At 48.6% G+C, this 24499-nt stretch overlaps 5 protein-coding genes across 5 annotated transcripts; 3 read left to right on the top strand and 2 right to left on the bottom strand.

Annotated features, from left to right (window-relative positions):
• Positions 1–466: 466 nt before the first annotated feature.
• Positions 467–2269, bottom strand: AKAW2_31328S (uncharacterized protein; the record flags this gene model as incomplete). Its single annotated transcript, XM_041687941.1, has 4 exons — positions 467–610; positions 670–1127; positions 1188–2076; positions 2141–2269. The coding sequence occupies 4 exons, from the start codon at positions 2267–2269 to the stop codon at positions 467–469; spliced, it is 1620 nt and encodes a 539-aa protein (XP_041541775.1).
• Positions 2270–2515: 246 nt separating this feature from the next.
• Positions 2516–4454, top strand: AKAW2_31327A (Zn(II)2Cys6 transcription factor domain-containing protein; the record flags this gene model as incomplete). The annotated part of the gene is made up of 5 exons (XM_041687940.1): positions 2516–2673; positions 2741–2807; positions 2874–3466; positions 3514–3776; positions 3826–4454. 5 exons carry the CDS (start codon positions 2516–2518, stop codon positions 4452–4454), a joined length of 1710 nt encoding a protein of 569 aa, XP_041541774.1.
• A 3861-nt stretch (positions 4455–8315) lies between these two features.
• Positions 8316–15914, top strand: AKAW2_31326A (type I iterative PKS; the record flags this gene model as incomplete). The annotated part of the gene is made up of 5 exons (XM_041687939.1): positions 8316–8354; positions 8413–13665; positions 13718–14002; positions 14052–14467; positions 14555–15914. The coding sequence occupies 5 exons, from the start codon at positions 8316–8318 to the stop codon at positions 15912–15914; spliced, it is 7353 nt and encodes a 2450-aa protein (XP_041541773.1).
• An 869-nt stretch (positions 15915–16783) lies between these two features.
• On the top strand, positions 16784–17641 carry AKAW2_31325A (uncharacterized protein; the record flags this gene model as incomplete). Its single annotated transcript, XM_041687938.1, has 1 exon — positions 16784–17641. One exon carries the CDS (start codon positions 16784–16786, stop codon positions 17639–17641), a length of 858 nt encoding a protein of 285 aa, XP_041541772.1.
• A 915-nt stretch (positions 17642–18556) lies between these two features.
• On the bottom strand, positions 18557–24321 carry AKAW2_31324S (uncharacterized protein; the record flags this gene model as incomplete). The annotated part of the gene is made up of 7 exons (XM_041687937.1): positions 18557–18886; positions 18975–23255; positions 23328–23567; positions 23633–23698; positions 23775–23840; positions 23918–24131; positions 24188–24321. The coding sequence occupies 7 exons, from the start codon at positions 24319–24321 to the stop codon at positions 18557–18559; spliced, it is 5331 nt and encodes a 1776-aa protein (XP_041541771.1).
• Positions 24322–24499: the final 178 nt, after the last annotated feature.

The following is a 24499-nucleotide window of genomic DNA, read 5'->3' as shown; positions in this document are numbered from 1 at the left end:
CCGTTTTTGAACCAGCAACTGGCATGCGGGTTCAAATTGAATCTCTATACGGGTATATACTTTTACAAGAGCCCGATCGGCATGGCTGTTGGGGTAATAGATGCGAAAAGCTCTATCAGAGGGCAGGATGTATATTGATGGTTATCCGGTCGACTTCTGTCAACCAATTAAACCGAAAGTCACGTGATTCCGTCTTCGGGAAAATGAAATTCCGACACTTTCAAGAAGTATGTTATTAGGAAATATAGTGAAGTAATGTGTTGTCGTTGCTTTGTGCTCGACACCTTGCCAAATATAGTATAGAGTTTGAGATCATTTCCCACATTTCTTTGAATAGTGCAACCTAGTAGCGTGCGTATACCATTGTCATGTCGAACTATACCACCTGTTGATGGCCCGAGAAAGTAGTACAGAATATATTTCTGCTGGAGTGATATCCCCGACGACCACAGGCACGGTGTTGATCTCACACATTGGCACTCTTGTCAGACTGGAGTTGGTCAGCTTCCTCTGTACAGTCTACATCGTCTTTCGGAGTCGAGCGAGTATTGACCCATGGAATACCAGCGGCCAGAATGAATGCGAGAGCGCTACCAGCTATTGGAAGATACTGTATTATCATTGTTAGTAACCCGACAAAAGCATAGATAGAACTGGGGGTCAACTGACAAATACAGTCGTAATGGCTTTATTGTATGCATTAATGATATCGACTAAGCGGTCCGGAAATGCTTGCACAGCAACTTCCCGTACCCTTAGGGTTCCAGCATTCAAAAGCATCTCGATCTGCTTATGATCCAACGACGCTTGAACTTGTAGCTGCTTCTTCAGCTCGTTCTGGAAGATAGCGCCCCCTATACTTTGCATTACTGCACTTCCGAAGTATTGCGTGAAAAGAACAGTAGCTATCCCAACTGGAATGTACCGCGGTCTGTCCTTGAATACAAGCTGAACGGTAAGCAAGGGAATCTGGGCCGCAAATCCACAGCCCAGGCCCTGAAAGATCTCATAACCAATCCAAGATGCAGACGATGAAGATGCAGTGAATGTCGTATATAGACCGTTGGCGATGCAGAGAAAGACAGAGCCAACGAAGAGCCACGGATTGTAATATCTGAGGTGTTTGGCTATAGCCATAAAGCGTCAGAAAGAATGTACATAGACGAAGTAAATTATTCGGTGTTTACCTGAAATTCCACAGACAAGTGAACCAAAAACCTGAGTGCACACCGAAGGTAGAAGCATGACTCCGCTGCGGATAGGGCTTGCTGACTTGACGATCTGAAACCATTCCGGTAGATAGTAGACCGGAATGACGAATGAACCCAGAAACAAAAAGGCAAATGCAATACTAAGCGTTGTGGACCTGCCCCACAGAAGTACAACGGGAACCATGGCCTCATCGCCCATGTAGCACTCCCAGCAGATGAAGATTGTCATCGTCACGGCAAAGCCGACAAAAAGTCCGACCACGGTCGCCGAGTTCCAGGAATATTCATCACCTCCCCACTGCAACGCCAACATCACCATTATGACGGAGGGTATGAAGAGAGCGCATCCGATCAAATCAAGTTGTTTCAAGAAGGACACACCTTGTGTCCCAGTGTTTTGAGGAGGATGAAAAAACAAAAGCAACGTCACGACAGTCACTGCTCCTGCTGGAAGGTTGATGAAAAAACACCACCTCCAGGTATGTTCAGCTAGAGCGCCTCCGATGATTGGGGCGACAACAGTCCCCAAAGCATAGAGAGATGTCACCAGCCCAGTAAACAAGGGGCGCTGCTCCGGAGTAGTTATCAGCGCAATGACTGAGAGACCACCCGATACTACCCCAGACCCTCCAGCACCAGCAACTGCTCTTCCGATTATGAACATTTTGGAACTGTTTGCCACACCGCATATCAGAGATCCTAGAAGAAATATGCCATAGAAAGAGAGGTATGTCCATCGCAATGACAGCAGCGAAGAGAGCTTGCCACTGATAGGTTGAAGAGCGCACATCGTGAGTGGATAGGTAGCTCCATACCAGCCGATGTCTGTTGTAGCATGGAATCGAGTCGTTATCGAGGGAATGGCCTTGAGAGCTGATCTTAGTTACCCGAAGAATGGCAATGAAAGGAGCGAGTTTTAGTGAGCTTACAGTAGCAATGATAGAAACATCCAATGATATCAGGAACGTAGCTATCATGATACCGGTCAAGATGCTGTACAGCTTCACAGAACCAACGGCGTGTGTCCTGCACATTAGGTCAAATGAATTTGAAGACATGAGGAAGAAGTCTGATCATGATCAAAGCGTTAGATTTGGTGTTCGTGGCAATCACCTTTTATGCTAACCCTATTCCCTGACAGTTACTGAATTGGGTAGTCTACTGGTAGGGTAGGCCGGCGCCGGTTCCGGCCCCGTGACCGACTCGAGGCCGACTCCGATCCGCGCCGTCATTGTCTGTCTCCGACACTCTACTTCACCGTTATTCACCACCATAGACCAAAGTATCTCTCAACGCAGAGTACAATGCATTCAAAAACCCCGTCAAGGCGGCATGCGTGTATACGATGTATCCAATTGAAAGCGAAATGCGTCTTAGTTGACAATGGACGGTGTCAGCGATGTGCGAGACTTGATCGCCACTGTACTTTCCCAGACGGCTCGCTCAGGAATACAAGCATCAGGTTCGCCCATGACCAGTTACATTATGCCAGTGCAGGCTGTTGGGTAACATTGTACTTCTGTCTCCAGAAATAGCCGGATCGATACCATTCAGCACCAGGTCGACAGACTTGCTGCTCAAGTGCACGCTGATAAGGTATCTACTCCGAGCTGATCCGGGCCCTTGCCCCCCGGAATATTATACATTAAATCTCATCGATAGGACTCGAGAATTAATCTGACACCCGTATCAGAAACGCAAACCTGTTCTGTAAGCCCCACGCCCAAAAGGCGCAACGACTTCATTGATAGAGAACTTCTCAATATTGCGGAAGGTCAAGAGCTCCTCCTGAAATTTCGCACGGAATTGATGCCTCTATTCCCATTCGTCCTTATACATGAAGCAAACTTTGGTATATTGCGTGAGACTTCTCCGTTTCTCCTATTATGCATCATGACAGCTTGTCTCGAGCACAAGCCCGCTCTCCAGCAAAATTTCGAATTGGAAGTTCGATCTGTGATATCTACCCGTATAATGATGAATATGGAGAGGGACATGGACATACTTCGTGGCTTGTTGGTTCATATCGCATGGTCTCATTATCATTGGCGCAACTACCATACCCAGGTGTACATGCTTCTTCAGATGGCTATGGCTATCGTTGTCGACTTGGGGCTTGACAGATACGACAACTTCAGAATGCGACACATTTATGACCATGAGGAAGACACACAGGGTTCACAGGAGGGAGAAATACTCCATCTGACCCCTGACGGGCAGCGCGCATTTTTAGGTTGCTATTATTTATGTTCCAAGTGAGACTTTCGGAACCTGACACAATGTTATCCACTAACGCGATAAGGGCGTCAATATTCCGGCGGCAGCTAAACATGAAACATACGGACTGGGTCAATTATTGTGCTGAATGCTTAGGGCAAAGGGCAGAGTACCCTAGTGACCAGTGCATCAAAGCACTGATTGAAATCCAATTGCTTGCTCGAAAATCAGAGCTAGAGGTCGAAGACCCTACTCATACAATAAACAACGACGAATTGGTTCAATCTATTGACGTACTTGAGGATCTCATAGAGCAGCTTCTCGTACAGAACAAAAAATGTAATACCTGTATGTTTGTCTGGCACTGTTCAGCTTCGTCATTTACTTACTTGAATAGGGGCGCTGCGATTGGAGCTCAATGCAATTCCCGCAATTGTTCTCGGGCATGCACTTAGCCAAAGGGATAGCCACCACCAGTATAATCAACATCGGCTGCTTCGTATTGCGCGTTCCGCATTCAACATTGCGACAGTCTTCCTCGCAACGCCGACTTCAGTCGCACCTAATCTCCCTATGTTCAGCTACACCTCTATCTGGTACGGCCTTCTTGTTCTATCGAAGCTGAGCTTGCTTTCCGATGCCGTCACAGGAGACAAGACAGTCGAAGTTCATAGCAGAGATATCCACAACCTTGGTCTTGCGGCTATGCAGAAGATGGAGACAATGTCACGAGGCAACGATGTTTGGGATAATTGCCGTGCAGTGGTCGGGTCCATGCTCTCATGGTTAGAGAAAAGTCGCACAAGGTCTAGAGAAGTACAAGTTCATGAAGAACAATCAAGGAAACAGGAAGTTGAGAACCCCGATCCATTGCCGGAGGCAGTATCTGAAGATTCCCCTCTAGTCACAGCTGTGACCGAAGATTGGGATGCTACAGTATGGCACCAGATGCTACAAGATCTGACATGGATAGGAGGAATCCCAGTGGAGCAGCAATCAGCTGTACATTTATTTCAGGGGCCTTGAATTCTAGAACCCCTTCCACTGAATGATATATTATGATCGACTGAAAGGGAAGGGTGCATGCCTGACTAGGAGTAGTAGTTGGAGAAGTATGCCACCACCGCCCGACATGGCAAACCACTATTTATAATGTAGTCTCTAGCACTGGAAGACTGTGTACATTAAATGCATGGTGCCCGGACAGCTTAAAGTCACTTGTATATTTTGACTTGCCCCATATCACAGTCTCCGTCACAGCCAACCATCAGTCACAATCGCTGTTGTGACGTTCTGATAGGAGGCTCACGTGGTTTGAGAAGGCCGAGTGTGAAAGCTTAGAGCTACTATTAGTTCAAAAGCTGTGAAAAGTCATGATGAAAGGGACTTGGATAATCTGGAGATAAAGGACAATCTACCCTGAATGGACTCGTCACTACAGCAGGCCAGTTCCTTTCTGCATGGCTGCCGGACAGATATCAGATCATGTGGGGGTCATGTGAGGAGGCATGGGAGGCCTCAGCCTCAAATGCAGTTATCTTTTATTGCTTGTCACCCAAGGGGTTGCCAACACCATAGAACTTCGATGTCCTTTGCACCACCAGAACCAGCAGCCATGACAGCTATCAGCCTTCATGAGATGATCTTCGTGGATCAGATCAGGAAGTCACCGGTATATTGTATTTTCCGCCCGATATGGTGCGGGAAACATTGTGTCGTGAAAGTGGTAAGTGTCATGAAGCAGTCGGCCTAGTATCCTTGCCACGGCTATTGACCCTTTGATTACATGTAGTATCACTCTCCACAGCCATTACCTGTCGGACGTTGAACTCGCCCACGGAATCGCGAGACCAATCCATTCAAATGCGAGAGCACAGCCTTGATGCGATTACGAGAATACGATTTTTGTGACCGAGGAGATATCCCAGATGTCTATGGTCTAACCGAACACATGCTTGTTTGTGAAGGCAGTTTTAATGGAATATATACCAGATGGTCACCGAACTGATCTATCGAATTACTCCACAAAACGGAAAGTGATTGTGAGGTTGCCTTAACGCGCATTTCCAGGATACCTCATTAACCAATTGCGGGAGGCAATCTCGACGCAGAAGAATTTAAGGCGCGTGAAGCGAACCAAATTGCTTGGAGTAAATCGGGTTACAGTGCAGTCCGCCCAAAGCCGTGCCTAACATTCTATCCTGGAATCACTGCAAGGCCTCTGATTATTCTATTACCCACCACTCATCCTATGTCAAAACAAAAGATAACTGGTTGGCGGGCTCGTTGGCCAACCAGGTAACCTTCCTTTTGGTCTTTCTGACGTCGCCGTCGAAATGAAGAAGGAGTTGCAGACCACTAACACGCCAGGTGACTGTTTGTGGCCAGGGTAATCTTCTTGCTATCGGTGAATGAGAAGACATCTTTGTGGAACAGGAAGATGGTCTCACGATGAAGGAAGCCCTTGGTACTGCGATCAGCATCCCTAGCGTGCTTGGGATATGTCCGGACGGTCCAGTGGTACTTTTGGGTGCACAGAGCTCAATCAACTAGTAATGAGGGCTTAACGTATCAAGCAATGAGCCTTTTGTTTGACCAGTCAGTTTGTCTCTGCTTTGCGTGGCACGGATGAGATTTCCAAGTTTCGCGAGCGGGGTAATATTATGGCTGGCTGAGCAAAGTTTGACTAGTTCTCAGCTGCAGATATGCAGGTTAAGAAAATGTGAACGGAAAAGCAGTGGGGCGATTTGCCGTAATGCTAATGGAACATCTGATGGCCTTGTCTTCATCCTTGTGAGGGGCTGTCTGTTCTCTCAATTCTCTGCGTGTGAAGTACTAATTAGTTAGTTTCTCTTTGGTCCTATTTGTTCAGGACTAATGGGGTCGCAAAGACGAAAAATGATCAGAGTACTTCTAACATCACATGCAGCATAGACGCCCATTTCACAGACGTTCCACAGATACAGCACATCTATAAGTTGAGAGCCAGTTTGTTTGAAATGCTAACGCTTTTTACTGCAGCCTTCTCTTCAAATAGTTCACGTCCGTCTCTTCTCCCACTCAAAAAGGATATAGCACCGACTTGGAACTAAACACCTCAAATCATACATAATGTTTTCAAAGGAATGCATGGAAAATGATAAGATTTATCAAATATATTTGTCTGGCTTGCCTCATTCCAACTGGGATTAATACCTTGTGGATAAGTGGCTTAAAATACGTTGGCCTGGAGGAGATGTTACAACGGACCCAGGACCCCAACTTTAGTGGACCCCGTTATACTGGCTTTCCTATTATTGATATTCCTTTGTCATTCTACATGTTGGCATTCGGATACATCAGCGATTCAGCGGTTTCTCCAACAAGCTTACTTACCTTTGCTCTTTACGGAGGCGTAGAGGCAATTTGTATGTTGACCGCGCTCGACAATTGTCGTATCAAGCCATGGAAGCAGGTTCGAAAGGAGTAAGTTCCGCTGCTCTAAAGATACTTCGTCGCTGACTGTTGGAATATACATGGTATTGAGTTGCTCTAGCATGCTCTTTGGCTCTATTTTAACCCTTCCCTTGTACTATGCATCCAGCCTCCCCGCAGCCAAGCCACTGTCACGGGGAAAAGATGGTGGACCAGGAAACAGCCCACCTCTGAATGGCGCGAAGTAACCTCCGACGCTGCAGGGGTGTTAACGTTTGGACCCAGTGTGGTTCGGTCAATGACACACCTGCATGGTCATAAGGATGGTCCGAAACGTGTTGCCCTTCTCAGAACTCAAGCAATCTGCACCTCTTTCCGTACTTTTGCTATCCCCTCCCCCTTCGCTTAGAAAAGCTGACATGAGAAACAAGCTGACATGAGAAACAAGCTGAAAGAGCCGAGTTCTTGTATGTCGAATAAACCTTCTGCTGTGATGTACCGCCCCGTGTTTCACTTGCATATGGGACTCCTTCAAAAGCGAGTCTTTACACACCAGCCCCATCTATCAAACAAGGCTCATGAAAATATATGAAGAATAGTACGTCTACTGGGGTAACTTTGTCCGCCAATGCTGAACATGTGTTGGGGTCTTCCGTAGTCAAGAATAACGCATACATGGAATAGGTTCATTAGACAGTTGTGGAGAAATCTCCGATGATCATCGTACTCAACGATCATTACCTGACCAGAGCCACCTGCTGGGTGATATGAGTTCATGTGCATATTTTAGCTGTATGTGTGCCGACATCATATCTCCGATCCAATCAATTCGCTGCCTTTGTGCAGTCAACGTTATGGCGTTGATCTGAAAAGCTGAAGAATTTGCCTAGCCTTGCAACCAACAACTAATGGGATCCAGTCCAGTATTCCAGCGTGCATTATCATCACATGCAGTACTCCATGCTGATCCGGGCAAATCAAGCGCGGACGACCATGTTTTTCATTCTGATTTATCTCTGTTGAGTTGGACCATAGTATGCGAGCACAGTTGATGGAGTGATGGTCTAAGCGTCAGATTCCTGCGAATCATCCAGGAGGTCACGAAATCTTGCAGATCGGTAACATGCATGAAGCGGAAATTTTCATCACACCTAAAAAATGCAAATGTACCCCTCCAGAACCAATCGTTGCCAACAGGGGAACATGAACTAGCTTCCTGGGAAATTGTGGAGATAGAGACTAAAGTACATACCTACTGTATACATACGTACTATGCTATGCGCTTGTGCTTCTTTAAAAGCAGTGTCGAGGCCAAAGTTGACGTGGTGCTCGCTTGATTCTCAAGTTCTTCGATTTACTTAGATACTCAAGATTTCCCGCAATATTACGATCGAACAAATACTTTTCATACTCTCTAGAGGCTTCAGAGGGTAAGAAAAAGAGAGAAGGACATTTGGCGAACAAATAAGAACAATGGGCTCGGCCACGGATATTGATAGCATTACTACTACTGTAAATATCGCCTACTTGAGTTCTTCTGCTTATCGTACTAATACCCCTGGGCATTTAGATGCATGGTTCGCTGCCCAGTATAGCCAGCCCAATCGCTATCTGCGGAATGGCGGCGAGATTGCCGGGTGGGATTTCAAATGACAAGGAGCTCTGGGATTTTCTTCTGGCCAAACGAGATGCCAGGTCACGCGTCCCCAGCACGAGATTCGAACTTTCGGCCCATCTTTCTGAATCAGGAAAGCCTGGGACTACAAAGACTGAACACGGGTACTTCCTCGATGAATCTGTCGACCTTGGGACGCTTGACACCACCTTCTTCAGCTTCACGAAGCATGAACTGGAATACATCGACCCCCAGCAACGTCAGCTTCTGGAGGTAGTCCGCGAGTGTTTCGACAGCGCAGGAGAGGTCAATTATCGTGGAAGAGATATTGGATGTTTTGGGGCCTCGTTTGGCGATGACTGGTTCGAGAATATGAGCCGCGACGAACAAATGTATGGCAAATACCCACTCATGGTAAGCGGAGACTTCGCCATCCCAAACCGAGTCTCGTACGAGTATGATCTCCACGGACCAAGTGTCAGCGTTCGAACAGCCTGTTCCTCGTCGCTGGTCGCGCTTCACCAGGCCTGTCTTTCAATTGAGCGAGGAGAGTGCTCTGCCGCCATCGTCGCTGGATATAACATACTATTGAGTCCCACGATGACCCTGGTTATGTCTGCAAAAGGAGTGTTATCACCCGATGGTTCTTGCAAATCATTTGACGCAAGTGCCGATGGGTATGGCCGTGGCGAGGCAGTGAATGCCGTATACATCAAGCCTCTTAACGACGCCCTACGTGAAGGCAACCCTATACGTGCTGTTATAAGGGGTAGTGCCGTTAACTCCGACGGAAAGAATGCCGGGTTTACTGTTCCCAGTGGGAGCGCCCAGCAAGATGTCATTCGGAAGGCATACCACGTTGCTGGTATCAGCGACCTTTCCAGAACGGGGTTTGTCGAATGTCATGGAACCGGTACTTCCGTCGGAGACCCTATTGAAGTCTTGGCCATTGCAGAATCTTTTGGGGATCAAGGAATGTATATCGGGTCGGTCAAGCCAAATGTTGGGCACTCAGAAGGTGCGTCTGGGCTCACGTCTCTCATCAAGGCAGTGCTGGCGATCGAGCATCGCATTATTCCACCAAACATAAAATTCAATACACCAAACCCCAGGATTCCGTTCGCGGCCAAGAAGATCAAAGTCCCTGTCGATGCCACTCCATGGCCGGAGGATCGCTGCCTCAGAGCTAGTGTTAACAGCTTTGGTATGGGGGGTGTCAACGCTCATGTGGTAATCGAGTCTGCAGATAGCTTCACTCCGCCGAGCTCACCATTGCTCGAAGAGGGCGTTCCAGTCCCACGTTTGCTTTTCTTTTCGGCCAATACCGAAACTTCACTAGATGCAATGATTGAACACAATCTCGCATATTTGACTAGCCATCCTGGATCCTTGCGGGACCTTGCATACACTTTGGGTGCAAGGCGTGAGCATCTTCCCTTGCGGGCTGCGTCAATTATCCACAGCGACATGTCAGCAACCACAACTTCATTTGGAAAGGCACCCTTGGTTTCCCCAGATATTGTTATGGTGTTTGCTGGTCAAGGTTCTCAATGGCCAGCCATGGGATTCGAGCTCTACAAGTGCAACGCTACATTTCGTGAATCACTTCTGCAACTGGATGGGTTCTTGCATAATCTGCCAGATGCTCCTTCCTGGTCTATCATTGAGGAAATCTCCAAGGACGATGTAGCAAGCAACCTCCATATATCGTCCTACTCACAGCCAGTATGCACAGCGATTCAGATCGCGCTAGTTGACGTTCTGTTCAAGCTCAATACAGTACCCCACGCCGTGCTTGGCCACTCCTCCGGTGAGCTTGCTGCAGCATACGCTGCTGGTAAAGTAACCGCCGGCCAAGCTTTGATTTCGGCCTTCTACCGTGGAGTTGCGGCCCAAAAGGTCACAAAGATTGGCTTTATGGCTGCGGTTGGAATGGGAATCGACGAAACTCGACCTTTCCTGAGACCTGGTGTTGTCATTGCTTGTGAGAATTCGCCTTCTAGTGTCACACTCTCTGGTGACAGCGATGAGTTACAGCATGTCATCCAGGCCATTAGGATGTCAAGACCAGATGTTCTCGTTAGGGAACTTAAGAGTGACACTGCTTATCACTCAGGCCACATGAAGGCAGTGGGCGATGCATACCACTCACTCATTGAACCCTTCTTCGCCGATACTCCGGACCCAAAATCATCCAGGGCCCATTTCTACTCCACGCTCGAAGGTGACATACTACCGGAAGGGACTACGATCGGTTCTAAATACTGGCAGAGCAATCTAGAGTCTCCTGTTTTGTTCCATAAGGCCCTGCAGAAACTCGTCATCGGGAGAAGTAACCGTCAACTCTTGTTCCTTGAAGTTTCGCCACATTCTACACTCGCCGGCCCAATTCGCCAGACATTAGACAAAGCACAAATGAGCCATAAGTATATTTCGTGTCTGATTTGTAAGAGAAATTGTGCGGAGTCATTTCTTTCGGCGCTAGGTCAGCTGTATTCCCAGAAGTGCCCGCTGGATTTTGATGCCCTCACCAACCCGGATCAAAAGGCCAAGGTCCTCACGGATATTCCGACGTATCCTTGGCAGCACAATTACTCAAGCCTTTACCAGCCTCGGCACAATAAGGATTGGCGATTTCGCAAACAACAAAGACATGAGCTGCTCGGAATTCGAGTCGTTGATACCACGAACAATGACCCCTCTTGGAGGAACATGATCTACCCTGAACAGGTGCCCTGGCTTCTGGATCACAGGGTCTCTGGAAATATCGTCTTCCCGGCCGCAGGGTATATCATGATGGCGGTAGAGGCTGTGCAACAAATTGCCCCGATTGGGATTGCTGGATTTGTTGTGCGCAACATGTTTCTAGATACAGCCATGATTCTCATTGAGTCCATACCGACAGAAATCGTGACATCCCTGCGACGTCATCGCCTGGAAAACCGGTGGAGCTTTGCGATAAGTTCACACAATGGGACGTCGTGGATCGAGCACTGTTCTGGTGAGGTTGCGAGGGGACATAGTCTCTCCCAAGCAGAAAGCAGACATCAGAATACTCTGCCTCGTGTCGTCGATCTTCCTAGCTGGTACAGAACATTGAGTCGAGGTGGCCTTCACTTTGGCTCGTCTTTTCAAGGTATTGAAAACATTTCTTGTTCGACAACAACCAACCTTGCTTCTGGCAAAGTTGTCTCTACGCTACATGATTCTACGTACTATCCAATACACCCCACAAAATTGGACGCTTTCCTTCACAGTGTGTATTGTGCCGTTTACAAAGGTTTTGACTGGCAGGTTGAGATGCTTCCTGTTCCAACAAGTATTGCGGAGATTAACATTATTGATTGTGCGTCGGATTTGGCTGTAACGAGCTGGGCTGATGTCTCCAAGAAAGACATGATACACGTTCATGCCGAAGCCTTTGGATCTGATGGTGCCCTCGTACTGAAAGTACATGAGGCAATTCTCAGGCCTCTTGGGGCAAACCAGTCAGAGTTCTCAGAGGATGACAGGAAACATGGGGCGAGGTTAGTCTGGAGGCCAAGTATACAATTTCTCAACCTCACCGACATGATTCACACCCCACCAGATTGGGCAGCGCAGACGATGCTGCTGAATTGCTTAACATCGAAATGTGTTGAAGAAGCACTTTCTCGTCTCGAAGCTGAAGAGGTTTCTTCAAGCACTCTCCACCTCCGGAAGTATCAAAATTGGCTCCGACAACAGCCTAAAACGACATCCAGACAAAACATAGACTGTTTGGTTCAGCAAATCCTCGAAACCTCGGCAGCACCTTGTGCTCGGGCAATGGTGAAAGTGCTGGACAATGTCGTGCCCATATGCAAAGGCGAGATTGAAGCTCTAGAGGTCCTCATGAGCGACGACACTCTGACCGATATATATAATTACGTGAACCAGGTCGATCGAGCCCCATTCCTGAACTCCCTCGGGCACTACCAGCCCCAGCAACGTATTCTTGAAATTGGAGCAGGAACGGGAGGAACCACTGCCAAGGTTTTATCACAGACCAGATACTCAACTTATACGTTTACAGATATCTCAGCAGCTTTTTTCCCGGCAGCCAAGGAACGCTTCAAAACTCATCAAAACATGACATTCAAAGCCCTTGACATCTCCCAGGATCCGTTGAGTCAGGGTTTCGAACCACAGTCCTTTGACTTAATCATTGCAGCAAATGTATTGCATGCAACCCCTTTTCTGCATCAGACACTCACCAACGTTCGGAAGCTGCTTCATCCGCAGGGGAAGCTGCTCTTGGAAGAGGTTTGCGGTGAGGCAAAGTTCAGCAACTTTATCACCGGACTTCTGCCCGGTTGGTGGGCTGGTGAAGCCGATGGGAGACCGGATGAACCTTACATTTCTCCTGATCGGTGGGAGAAGGTCTTGAGAGCTTCTGGCTTCAATGGCCTTGATGATGTGGCTTTCGATGCATCCCCGCCGCTCCACAACTCTGCATTCATGCTTGCTAGTCCATGCTTTCCGGAGACCCCTACCAACAGGCATGTGACACTGATTACTGACACAGCGTCTTCAGAGATTTCCATTCAAATGCAGAAGCAGTTTCGCTTCAGAGGGTATACTGTTGGTATTCAAGGGCTTGAGGAGCCCCTACCTGGCGGGGGAGATGCCTTGGTTCTTCTGGATACAGCGTCTCCTTTCTTCGAAAATCTCAACGCCAACAAGCTGTCAACTTTTCAGTCGTTCCTGCGCGAGCTTCAGCGTTCTCATTCCGGAGCCCTGTGGGCTACTCGATCAATTCAGATAGGCTGCACAGATCCTCGCTTTGCATGTACCGTCGGTGTAGCGCGAACAGTTCGCTCAGAATTTGGTATTGATTTGGCGACCTGCGAGGTCGATACTCTCAAATATACCAGCCTGGGCCTTTTGATCGATGTGTTTGAACAGTTTCACAACAGGGAACATAGACAGGATGCCTACAGAGAATTTGAGTATGTAGTTTGGAAAGACACCGTTCATATAGGTCGTTTATATCCATTCTCTGTGAAAGAGGAGCTCAAACGGATTGAAGAAGCAGACGTGAACAGTCAAGGTTGCAGATTAACCCTTGATGTCGGTGCCCCTGGGATGCTTGAATCCATGACCTGGACTGCTAGACTAGGAGAGCGGGATCATCTATTGGATGACGAAATTGAGATTGAGGTGAACGCCGCTGGCGTGAATTTCAAGGTATGTACACTGCCTGTCCCTTCAGGTCTTTGCCGAACGCTAATAAGCCAAGGACATAATGATTTCATTGGGCATCTTGGAGCTACCAAGCTCGTCTATGGGACTGGAGGCTAGTGGGATTGTCACCCGAGTGGGTAGGCATGTTCAGGATCTTTCCGTTGGAGACAGGGTATTAGCCTTGAGTCCTGGCGCATTTGCGACGTCAATCATTCTTCCTGCATCGCGTTGCATCAGAGCTCCAGAGTCCCTATCACTAGAGGATGCTGCAACCATGCCCCTTGTATTTTCAACGGTGATCCATGCACTGTGTGATGTGGGTCAACTGAAAGCAACCCAGGTACGTATGTCCATGAATCTACGGGATCCGCCGCTTACTTTAACAATAGACTGTCTTAATCCATGCCGGCTCTGGAGGAATAGGCCTTGCGGCGATTCAAATCAGTCAAATGATCGGAGCAACCATATACGTCACTGTCGGAAATGAGGCGAAAGCGGAGTACCTGACAACGTTTCATGGTATTTACCGAGAGCATATCTTCAACTCCCGTGACTCATCTTTCCTGGACGGAGTCATGAGGTCAACCAATGGACGGGGAGTTGACCTCGTGCTGAACTCGCTTTCCGGAGACTTGTTCCAAGCCTCCTGTCAATGTGTAGCCAAGTGTGGTAAACTTGTTAATCTTGCAAAATCGAGTGACTTGAATCATGGCCAATTGTCAACTAAGGCCTTCCATCCCAATATGGCCTACAGTGTTATCGACATCCTGGACTACATTGATTGCAAGCCGGAAGAAGGCAAAAGGTAAGCACTATTGTGGCAGTTAGATATGTCACCCTTCGAAATGGTACCTTTCTGTGCGTGTTATCAGTATCTAATGACGTCTTTTAGGCTACTGGGCACCATTGTAGACCTTTATAAGGAGGGTCACATCAGACCTATCACCCCTGTGCAGACATTCGTCGCAGATGACATCAAGCAATGCTTTGTGTATATGCAAACTGGTCAGCACATTGGGAAGTTACGGCTTTCCATGAAGTCGCAGGACACCCCTATTAAGCCAGTCTTTGTTCCCAAGACCATGAGCTTCCGAGGCAATGCGTCCTACCTCCTTGTCGGAGGGCTTGGTGGGCTGGGCAGTGGGATAGCACGCTGGATGGTTGAGCACGGTGCCAGACATCTCATCTTCCTGTCTCGGAGCGCTAATTCTGAGCATAGCAATCAGCTGTTCTCCGAATTAGAAAGCCAGGGATGTTCTATTACGGCAGTCAAAGGAAGCGTCTGTGTCCTAGCAGATGTAAAGAGAGCCATTTCATCCACTACCAACCTTAAAGGTATTTTCAATATCTCCATGGTTCTGCAAGACACGTCTCTGCTTCATATGTCATTGGATGACTGGAACGCTGCCACCGGGCCTAAGATACAAGGTACATGGAACCTGCACGAGGCAAGCGTTTGCCACGACCTTGACTTTTTCCTTCTTTTCAGCTCAATGGGTGGTATCTTTGGAATACCAGGACAGGCCAACTATGCAGCTGCAAACACTTTCATGGATGCATTTGTCCAATTTCGCCATTGCTCCCGCTTGCCGGCCTCTGTCATTGACATTGGCGCTGTCGAGAGTATCGGCCATGTTGCAAGCAATCCCGACATATTAGAGCAGGTCAAAGTGCTCGATTGCTGTCGCATGACTCAGAGGGATCTGTTTAACGCTGTGACAATTGCTATATCTCACAGCCTCCCTGCACACGATAACGATAGTGACAGCTATTCAAATCCTGCGCAGTTCATCACAGGGTTTAAGGACACAAGTAGCATCCTGGATAGTTCCAGTGGACAGGCAGCCTTTTCGGATAGCCGCCTGGCCCCTTTTGTTAGCAACGCCGCTGACAGCAGACCCATTAGCGAAAAGGCGTCAACAGACAAGCTCAAACAATTTGTTTCTTTGGCCGCTTCAGATCCGTTGATTCTGACTGAACCAACCGCGACTGAATTCGTTGGGAAGGAAATTTCAAAATGGGTTTTCGATCTGCTCATGAAGCCGGTTGAGGATGATTCCGAAATTGACCTTGCCCGCTCTCTCGTGGATGTGGGTCTGGATAGCCTTGCCGCTGTCGAAATGCGATCCTGGTTGAAGGCTTCTCTGGGAGTGGACGTTAGCGTGTTGGAGATAATGGCGTTTCCAAGTCTAGCGGCAATGGGAGAGCATGTAGTTCATGCATTGATCAGGAAATTTGGGAACAAGGAGTGATGGGGATAAGCATTTGGGTACTAGAGCACACATGGTCATGATGATAATCTAGTCTATTGCACTGCTACTAGTAAACATCACAAGAGTACGACCAAATACTAAACAAGAAGACTATGCCAGGTGTGCGAGATAAGTGATATAAGAGTAATACTATACCTGAATCAGAGTTGTCCCTATATCTTATACCAAATGTCGTGTTACTTCGTAATAGCCAAAGGAGAGTGACGTGGGAGACTATCAATATCGAATGCCTTCGGGATGGACGAGCAATATCCCCGGAAAGGAGTAATATTACTCCGCCCAAGACAGATCTATGATTAGGTAAGTGATTTCCCAGGCCCCCCACTTCTGAGTCTAACCCGTTAGAGTTATTTGATCCCATAGTTCATTGGGAGTATGAAGTCAACAATTGACTTTCCCCTATTGCAATGCCTTATTGAACATGGCGTATGGCCCTTTGAAACGATACCAAAGCATACCATCTACTGTTATGGCAGCGATACACGGTCACTGAATGCCCAGGAGCTCAATGAATGCACTCGCGAATTACTTACCCTTTATATACTAGGTTGATCCTAGGTATCCTAAGTCAAAGATCAACCTGCTAGGCGAACAATCACCTTGTTGCTTACTGCTGTCTCTGCCTCCGCTCTGATGGCTGACATTGGCCCGTCATGATAAACTCTGGGTTGAGCTGCCGAATACGAGGTCGGCTGACCCCCACTTCCCCTTCCACGCAGGCATCAACAACTTTCTCGTCATCATCATCATCATCATCATCATCATCACCACCATAGTCTGCGCACCTCCCTACTATCTTGCCCTGCATCTCCACGACCACAATCCCCAACTGACGGCAATTCACCAGAATGCTTCGCAAGAAAGAAGTCTACACCAACACTATCTCCCTCCCCTCCAATATCCCCCGTCAACTAGCCATCGACATCCTCCACAACCACGGCGAGATCATCTCCCTCAACCCCCTCGTCATCTCCCACCACCCCATCAAAGCCCCACGCAGCGCCCCAGCAGACGAGTACTACTCAACATGGTACGAGATTACTGAGCGAGTGCGCTACGTCCCCGGCACAATCAGCTTCAGAGGCTGCTTCCACGACGAACCCTGGGGGCTGAAAACCCACACCTACGCACCCATGGGCGTTGATCTGCGCAACACATATCGCATTGTGGAGGACCCAATCAATGACCCGTCACTTGAACTTGCAGTTAGGGAGTCCGTGAGGAACAATAAAGGAGGACTGTGTCTGCGCGAAGACGTCGAGATCGAATGCAACTTAACACTGATTTCGTTCGTGAAGAGCCAGCTGCGCGCCGCATCCAAAGTATTAGTGGATCGCCTGATCAAGAAGGCCGAACTCCTCGACGCAGGTGTCTTGCATGGTATTATGGAAGACGGAGTGCTCAGGACGTATAACCCAGCGGATCGGACACATACAGCCGTGATGATGCAGCCGGATGAACGGTCACGACGATCGTCATACCAGACGCCGATGTCGCCGAGTGAGTATTCGCGGTCGGAGTCGATGACTTCGCAGACGCCCTATGCCTTTGCGCAGCAGTATCGGCAGGGTCGTAAGCAAGAATTTACGGCGGAATTACCGGCTGATACGTATTACCCCATGTCGGAGCCGGGAAAATATAAAGTACCACCAGATGGAGGATACCCGGCTGAACTGCCAGCAATGAACGAGAGGCCTGGAGGGTAGTGCCCTTCGATGTACACATGTCCCATGATTGATGGACATCTTGGAAGTATTTTGGATGAAAATTTAAGCATATTCTAAGTACAATGATACCCACTGTCCTTCGAGCAGATTTGCGGCGCCACATCTCTTGTGTGTCTGAGCTTTACATACAGTCCGCCAGAACCACCTGCTGGCAGACACTGCATTAGCCCCGACCCATACTGGATACACTCGACAGACCTACCAACCGACAGTCCATAGACCGCGTCGTACTCCACCTTCTCGCACAGTAAGAATCTTTACACCGATACAAGTGACTATTCACCATGCGTGCATGTCAAGAAATAGAACGACGCCATCGCCAATCCTTGCTTCAAAGGGCAACTCCAGGAGCGTTGATATGCTCCGTGGTTATTATCCGACATTTGAAGGCATGGATCCATTGGCGATGTTTCAATGAAGTATCATGCTGAACTTGTGGGATATGAGACATTTGTTAATTGAATATGCACATGCACACGCAATATTGCATAGGAGCCTCTTTTCCTACCGGCTCTATTGTGGGAAGTACTTGAGACCGTGTCATTACTTTCCTATCATATATCCTCACTTGTCACCCTCCTCTTCTTCTCCCTTTCCAGGAAGAGGGAGGGGAGTATTCAGAATGTATAAAGCACCCTGCAGTTTACGATGAGCCGTATGTCTTTCCAACTACCCGACTTGTTCATTGGGCTCTGGTTCTACCCACCTTCGAGAACGCAGAGTAGATAACTGCGACATCCCAGACAGTCATAATGTTTACTGGGCCATCAAATTACGAATCCATTCCTACAACAAAGTGTCCAAGAATTATCGATATCATATAACATGTCTCCAATAGAATAGTATGTCACACTAACCTGTACGTCAAGTAAAGATTCACTTCTCGCACCTATTCTACCACCTATCATCATGATTCTTAGATCCAGATGTTGTGCTACCGCCGACAGACCCAGGAGGATCTTCTAAAGAAAGTTTATTCGCGTCACTGCCAGCATCATTCTCTGGATCAACAAACTCCGAGTAAAGGCCCTCAATGTCAGAAGGCGAGGTCGGCGTATCCTGAAATTCTGGCTCGTCGCTATCCCATAACTGGAACTTGTGAACATGCGCCTCAGGCCCAGAGACCGGCTGGTCGCCCAAGTAAATGTCTATCTGACCATAGCACTTTCGACAGGCCAGGAAGTTCTGGCAAATAGAACAGTCGTAGGCGATTCCATAGATACACTTGAGTTGGAGAGAGAGTGAAGAACGGATTAGTATACCCACTGGGCCAGAAAAAAGCATGGTGCAAATAATGTAGAAGGTTACTCACCGTGAAGCATATTCCGCAGAAATACCCATGAGGTCGATTATATACTTTGCTAGATGGTTCCTGACTGTCAGAAATACTACTGCCTAAAGCCTCTTGGAGAAGCTCGATGATTTCGTCGCCGGCGTCATGGAGACGGGCTAGCTGGAGTGGCGTATATAAGTCATGCTCACTGCCCATCCGGCAGCGTACCGTCGGATCCGCCCCGTTTTCCAGCAAGTACCGAACGGTTTCTGCATAATTCGCCGGCTCGGAGGGCATGTTAGGGTCCCAAAACAACTCTGTGGGCCGAAGTGCCCAACAGAGCGGAGTCCAGCCATCAATGTCGGCTTCATTTAAGTATCGTCGCCGGTCTGCCGGGAGGTGCACATAGCTTAGAATTGTCTCAACGGTTTGTGCGCGGCCAAACTGCGCTGCCCAATGAAGGGGGATTTTCCTGGCTTTATCTGGCGCCATCAGAAACTTGGGAGCGGCGCGGTGTACGGCCTTGAAATTTTCCAGCCCGTTGGTAGCAGCAAAATGAATTGCAAGACGGCCCAGTGGGTCTCGAAGCTGAGGCGAGGCGCCCTTGTAGAGCAGATAATTGATGATACTAACACCTGTCCCAAGACACGCAGCTGAAAGAGGATTGTGGACAATGAAGCCGTGCTCCGCGGCGATGTCGGCTCCCTGCTGTACCAGTTCGCGGACAAGGTGTTCCTGTCGGTCCAGATTTTCTTGGCGGTTCATTTTTCCAGAGGGTCGGGGGTTGCAGATGGAAATCAAAGGGGTAGAATTGGGCCCTGGTACTCGCTGGTTGACATCTGCTCCACGGGATATCGATTCCTTAACCGTGTCGAGTTGCAGATGTTGACAGGCGATGTGGATTGCGGCTCCCCACCCCTCTGTGACGCTATGAATATTCAAGCCTGGTTGGGATAAAAGCAGATCAATGAGCTCTGGTGGTCGCTCCAAGACCAAAGCATAGAGAAAGACCGTCCATCCTTTATCAGACGCCAGGTTGATGTTAGCACCGGCCCGAATGAGCGTTGCAACACATTCAAGTTCATTGCATCGGACAGCGGCCGCAAGAGCAGTGTCCTTCTCACTATCTTGTGCATCGATATCCAGTACATTGCGATATTCAAGCAATATCTTGAGAATGACTATTCGCCCCTTAATTGCAGCCTGGTGCAAAGGTGTTTGCCCTCCGGGGGTTGTGTCTGTCGATCTAGCCCCAGATTCCATCAAGATGCGGACAGCTTCTTCATTGGGAGTCGTTCCGCAAGCATCAAGGAGTGGACTCCACCCCGCCTCGTCCCGGTGGTGGATGTTCACACCTCGCTTGATGAGCACCCGGATAGAATCAACTTGGCCTTGGCTGGCAGCCTTGTTGATCGCGGTCGAACCATCGCTGTCTTCTAGTTCCGGATTGGCTCCCGCGTCCAAGAGGAGCTGAAGAATTGGAGCTTCCTCGATGGCGAGTTGAAGCATTGTAGTCCCCTGCGCGTTCTTCTCTATGAGTGGGGAGCCCTGTTCGAGCAGGAGTTTCACGGCTGCGTCATGATGCCCTTCCACGGCATAAAACAGTGCATTCTGCTTTTTCTCATCAACTAAGGCAATGTTTGCGCCATGCGACAAAAGCCACCTGACGACATCGCGATCCCCAGATGCTGCAGCATACATCAGAGGTGTCATAGCACGGTACCAGCAGTGGTCGACGGCATTGACATCGACCGGGTTAGAGTGGTTAACTAGAACATCCAAGATCTCAAGCTTGGCATCCAGTTGCGTCGTCTTCTGGGACAGAAGCACTGGAAAGGCAGGTTGGTGAAGCTCGTGGTTGGGATTCGCACCGTGGTCGAGGAGCAAGCGAACACATTCTGGATCTCCAGACTCGCAGACAGCCAGCGACAGAGCCGTGATATTGGCGCCCGGGCCCCTCAGATTAGGATCAGCCTCACTGTCTAAGAGGGATTGAATAGTTCTGGGATAGCCATATAAGGCAGCAATACATAGAGGCTGCCACCCTCGCTCAGCATCGTTGCCGTCAAATCGGAGGTCTACGCTGGCGCCGAGCTGTACCAGAGTTTTCACTGTCTTCCACAAACCTCGGGAACATGCCGCGTAGAGGGGTGTGCATGGTCGGGGTGCATCTAAGAGTGCGTGTTGGACAGCCGCAATTGACCGGATGGTGTGATCAGCTCCTTCTGCAGCTGCATTGAACATGATGCCAACATGGCCATCCTTAAGAATATTAACGTCAGCACCTCTTTTCAGTAAGGTCTGTACGATCTGGTAATGGTCCAGCCTGCATGCTAGGTACAGCGGGGAAGGATAGAAGATGCTAGGATCCGGGGGAGGATTGGGGTCCATCCCATACTTCAGAAGGGTATCCACCACGCGTCCCATGTCTAGAAAAACTGCTCTCCATAGAAGCGAAACGGATAAGGAATCATGGGACTGGTTCAGGTAGTAGAGAGCAGCATCTTCATCCCCTACCCGCATGGCCTTAGAGAGCCCTCCTGCCCTGACAGGCAGTTCATGTCCACTTTGACTTAGAAGTTCGTGGAGCCCAAAACTCTGGAGCCCCAATGTCAGAAGGGACACGCCTGCAGGGTCCAGATCACACACTTTCGGCCGACAAAAAGGGTTCTGCATGGCCCAATAAACTTTCATCCAAGCGCTCAACGGTCCATCGGGCTCTAGCAGGACTGGTGCAATTTCTTGAAGTGCTACTGGGGCCTTCGATAGGTGATATGGGAGCGATTCAGTCGCATAATAGATTATATCCCGACCATCTGACATCAGTGGTGGAGTGATATGCTCCTTGGAAGAGTAGACCCTCTCTTGATATTCATTGTAGATGCTCAGGAGCTGCCTCTGAATCCTCGCCGAAGTCAGAAAACTATACAAGAACTTACAGGTCCACTGAGGCCCCACCGATCGGATCTCAGTCCATAGGTAACCACCATCGCGTGCGAAAACATCCAAGGTCTCTTGACGAATGCGAACTGGGTTCTGATCTGGTTCCAGCAGCCCGCTTACCCAGGTGATCATATCAGGCTGATCTGTGCTGGATTCGTCATTCATGTCCGGCTGTTTCGCTTCTGGCTCAGAGTGATAGCGACAGAACATGGCCAATTCCTGGGATGTCAGTGGCCGATATCCACACAAGATCCATGTGAGTGTTGAGCGAAGCCAAGTGATATCTGGGACAGCCCGTAGAATCTCATCGAGGACATTCGCAGCCGTGCTGTGTACAGATAGACGGCTGAAGAACTGATGAAATCGCATATATGTCCGTGATGATGGTATTTGGGGCCATCCCGTATAAGACGAGATAATCTTAATGATGGTACTGAGAACATCATAATTCATCGAGGCGAGCTCACTTAAACGGCCTTGCATGTAAGCTTCTCCGTGCCCACAGGGACACAAACGCGATATAAGCATTTCACTGCGACAGTGTTCCTGTCCGCAGTCATCCGGCTTGTTCAATCCTACTCTGTAACAGTGTAGGGTCATGTTAGGAGCACTGAGCTGGAGCTCTTCCTTCAAAGCGTCGGGTCTCCTAGAAGTTATGAGAAGCTTGGGACGCATGTCTGTAAAGCCATAGGCTTTGGCAATGGCCTTCCAGTACCCCTTCCGACTTTCGGCGGTATCACAATCGTCAGCATTCTGTAGGCACAACACTCTATTTTCTATGTGATCTCGCAGCATTAGGCACAAAATGTTTTGCAGATCCTTGGCGGTCCACCCGTGCTGCAGCAAACTCTGGTTTTCCAAGAGCCAGGTAGTGAAGTTGGGCACGCCTTCGACGAGGCGCGAAAAGCTGTACACCAGAAGGGTACTAACCATGGCGTCCATCGAGTTACGCGCTTGATCATGGCGGGAGAAAGAGAAAGAGTGTATTTCGGCGTCATCTAGGTTTTTATCAAACCGCTCCCGTTGCCATGCTAGAATAACCTGCTCAGCTGCCTTGGTAGTCAACCGTTGGTCTTCACCGTGGATATACAATATCTGGGGGCCTCTGGATGTCTTCCACAATTTATATTCTGAGCTTCTAAAGATTGGATGTGAGTCTATGACGCGTGTTGACAGGAACTGACGGTGCGGAAGGGCCATTGATAGTAGAGATCGTTCAATGGCGATGCGCAATGATGATCTATTCCAGCTGCAAGATCCATTGAAGACCATGTCAGACAACCTAGAGATGAGCGGGCTATGCGCTTCGCCGGTGGGTTCTTCGGGCAGAGCCAACTCAGTACATATACCTAGAACCGCGGTGGATTCATCAAATACCTAGAGTCAGACCTCAAGTCAGAAACAATATACCTCACATAGACCTGTCTATAATGGTGTTTGATCACTCACTGAATCGATCCTTCCCGGTGTCTCCTGATTGGCATAGATGCTAATTATTCGAGTGCGCAAAGTGATGCGGGAGCTGAGAAACAGACCGGTTGATTCCATGGCGGTATTCGCCAACGCCCTGATTGAAGTTGGACTGATGAGATGGCCCCATTCTTCTGTTTTGTGTCTCTCTAGAAACTTCCATATTCGGGCATCGAATGAGGGGGCATCCGTCCTGCGGTGGAAACAGCCCGCGAAAATCTGTCACCATGTCAAAATGAGACCTAGTGCTCGCGTTTCGTCAAACACCGCCATGATCAACTCACAAATCTCACAGTATCGGTGAATATACTGGTCCAAGTTGTTTGATGAGAACCAGAAAGCGCAACAGCCTGTACATCCCTGTTGTCAGAAATATATCCTGATACCAGCGGACTGCTGCTAAGTGTGCTTCAGAGGAGAACCAACTCTTTCCACAACCAAGGCCCCCAGCTCATAAGCGATAAAGATGACAGATCGACTGTAACTAGACTTCTTCATGTATTGTCAGTATATGTTGCCCTTCTGTGAGAAGTGAATACGTATAAGTCCGATAATCTTTGAACACCTACCCCTACGCTTGACGGTCGAAACTGGAGTAACCCAGCTAACAGTTGCAGTGCCTCTTTCTCAACATAGTACCCAGTCAGATCTCCTAAGAGAAAATGACTTGCATTGCTTTGGTATACGAACTCTCGTCGTTCCGCGTGAGAGGTGAAGTGATCACCGAAGACGGCTTCCAAGCTCATACGTTCCGGCCGCGAGATTCCCATTACGTGCACGATACTGTTTTATTGCATCTTAGTAGGCAGGGCATAAATCGCTGAAGGGAATTGTCTTACTCCACATATTCTGATGAAGTATCATCCTCGCTGGCCTCCTCAGGTATAAATGTTGGTAGTTGCTCGGAAAGTTCGAGGCCGTGGAAGGCCTGACCTATCTTGAATGCAACAGGGTGTTTCGATGACTCCTCCATAATCCTCTGAGACGCATAGGGATAATAAAAGTTTTAGTTGGAGAAGAAAGAAGGATAACAAGCAATTTATGGATGTGTTGCCTCTGAGTCATTCATGGACGACAATCTGTAACTGACGGGAAGTCGCGTCCGTGTAACCCTTTCTTCCCGAACCAAATTAGCCTAAGATTACTGGAGA

The sequence above is a fragment of the Aspergillus luchuensis genome, chromosome 3 (genome assembly GCF_016861625.1).
Source record: "Aspergillus luchuensis IFO 4308 DNA, chromosome 3, nearly complete sequence".
Classification (NCBI taxonomy): domain Eukaryota; kingdom Fungi; phylum Ascomycota; class Eurotiomycetes; order Eurotiales; family Aspergillaceae; genus Aspergillus; species Aspergillus luchuensis.
Note: the sequence above shows the minus strand (reverse complement) of the source record. Positions and strands in the feature narration are given on the sequence as shown.